The sequence below is a fragment of the Chaetura pelagica genome, unplaced genomic scaffold (assembly GCF_000747805.2).
Source record: "Chaetura pelagica isolate M959 unplaced genomic scaffold, ChaPel_1.0 C11041461, whole genome shotgun sequence".
NCBI classification, from domain to species: domain Eukaryota; kingdom Metazoa; phylum Chordata; class Aves; order Apodiformes; family Apodidae; genus Chaetura; species Chaetura pelagica.
In genome coordinates, this window is record NW_009963075.1 from 1 (window position 1) to 607 (window position 607).

Sequence of the window (607 nt, forward strand, 5' to 3'; positions counted from 1 at the left end):
ACTGGATGATCTTCAAGGTCCCTCCAACCCACCCCAGGGCTCCACAACCATCACCAGCCCCCTGGGTTTCAGGCTTGGTTTTGGTGCTGATTTCCTTGAGCAGAAACCAAGGCAGGTACCAGTTTGTCACTGCGTGGCTGGATGTTGGAGACCTGGGTGATCTGCTGGGCTCCCACCACAGTGTTCATGTACTGCACCCGACTGGTCAAACTGGTCACGGTCACCGAGTAGAAGTTGGAATTCCTGATCCGTAGGGTGGCCTGGATGGGAGGAGGGGGAAGGATGTGAGGAGCAGGGACCTTCTGGGGAGCTCAGCCCAGGCTGGATCCCCTCAGGAAGGACCAACCTTACCGTGATGGCCAGAAGGACCAGGGAGTTCTTCTGGTCAAACCACACCCGGACCAGTTTGATCCCGTCATCCTCCACCAGCACCGAGTGGGGGAAGAGGAAGAAGAGCACGAGGGCTGTGAGCAGGAGGCAGAGCAGCACAGAGAGCAGCACGTAGAGCTTCCTGCAACAGGCAGGGGGCAGGGGGTCACCTCCTGCACCCCAAAACCCAAGGGACCTGGAAGACTTGGGCCCAGGTTGCCCAGGGGAGCTGTGGCTG

General features: G+C 59.5%; 1 protein-coding gene across 1 annotated transcript; it reads right to left on the minus strand.

The window, feature by feature from the left end:
- Positions 1 to 119: 119 nt before the first annotated feature.
- LOC104395935 (transmembrane protein 106C-like) lies at positions 120 to 511 on the minus strand (the record flags this gene model as incomplete). The annotated part of the gene is made up of 2 exons (XM_010005693.1): positions 120 to 260; positions 352 to 511. Coding segments are annotated over 2 exons (301 nt in total), but the record flags the coding sequence as incomplete, so codon positions are not given.
- Positions 512 to 607: the final 96 nt, after the last annotated feature.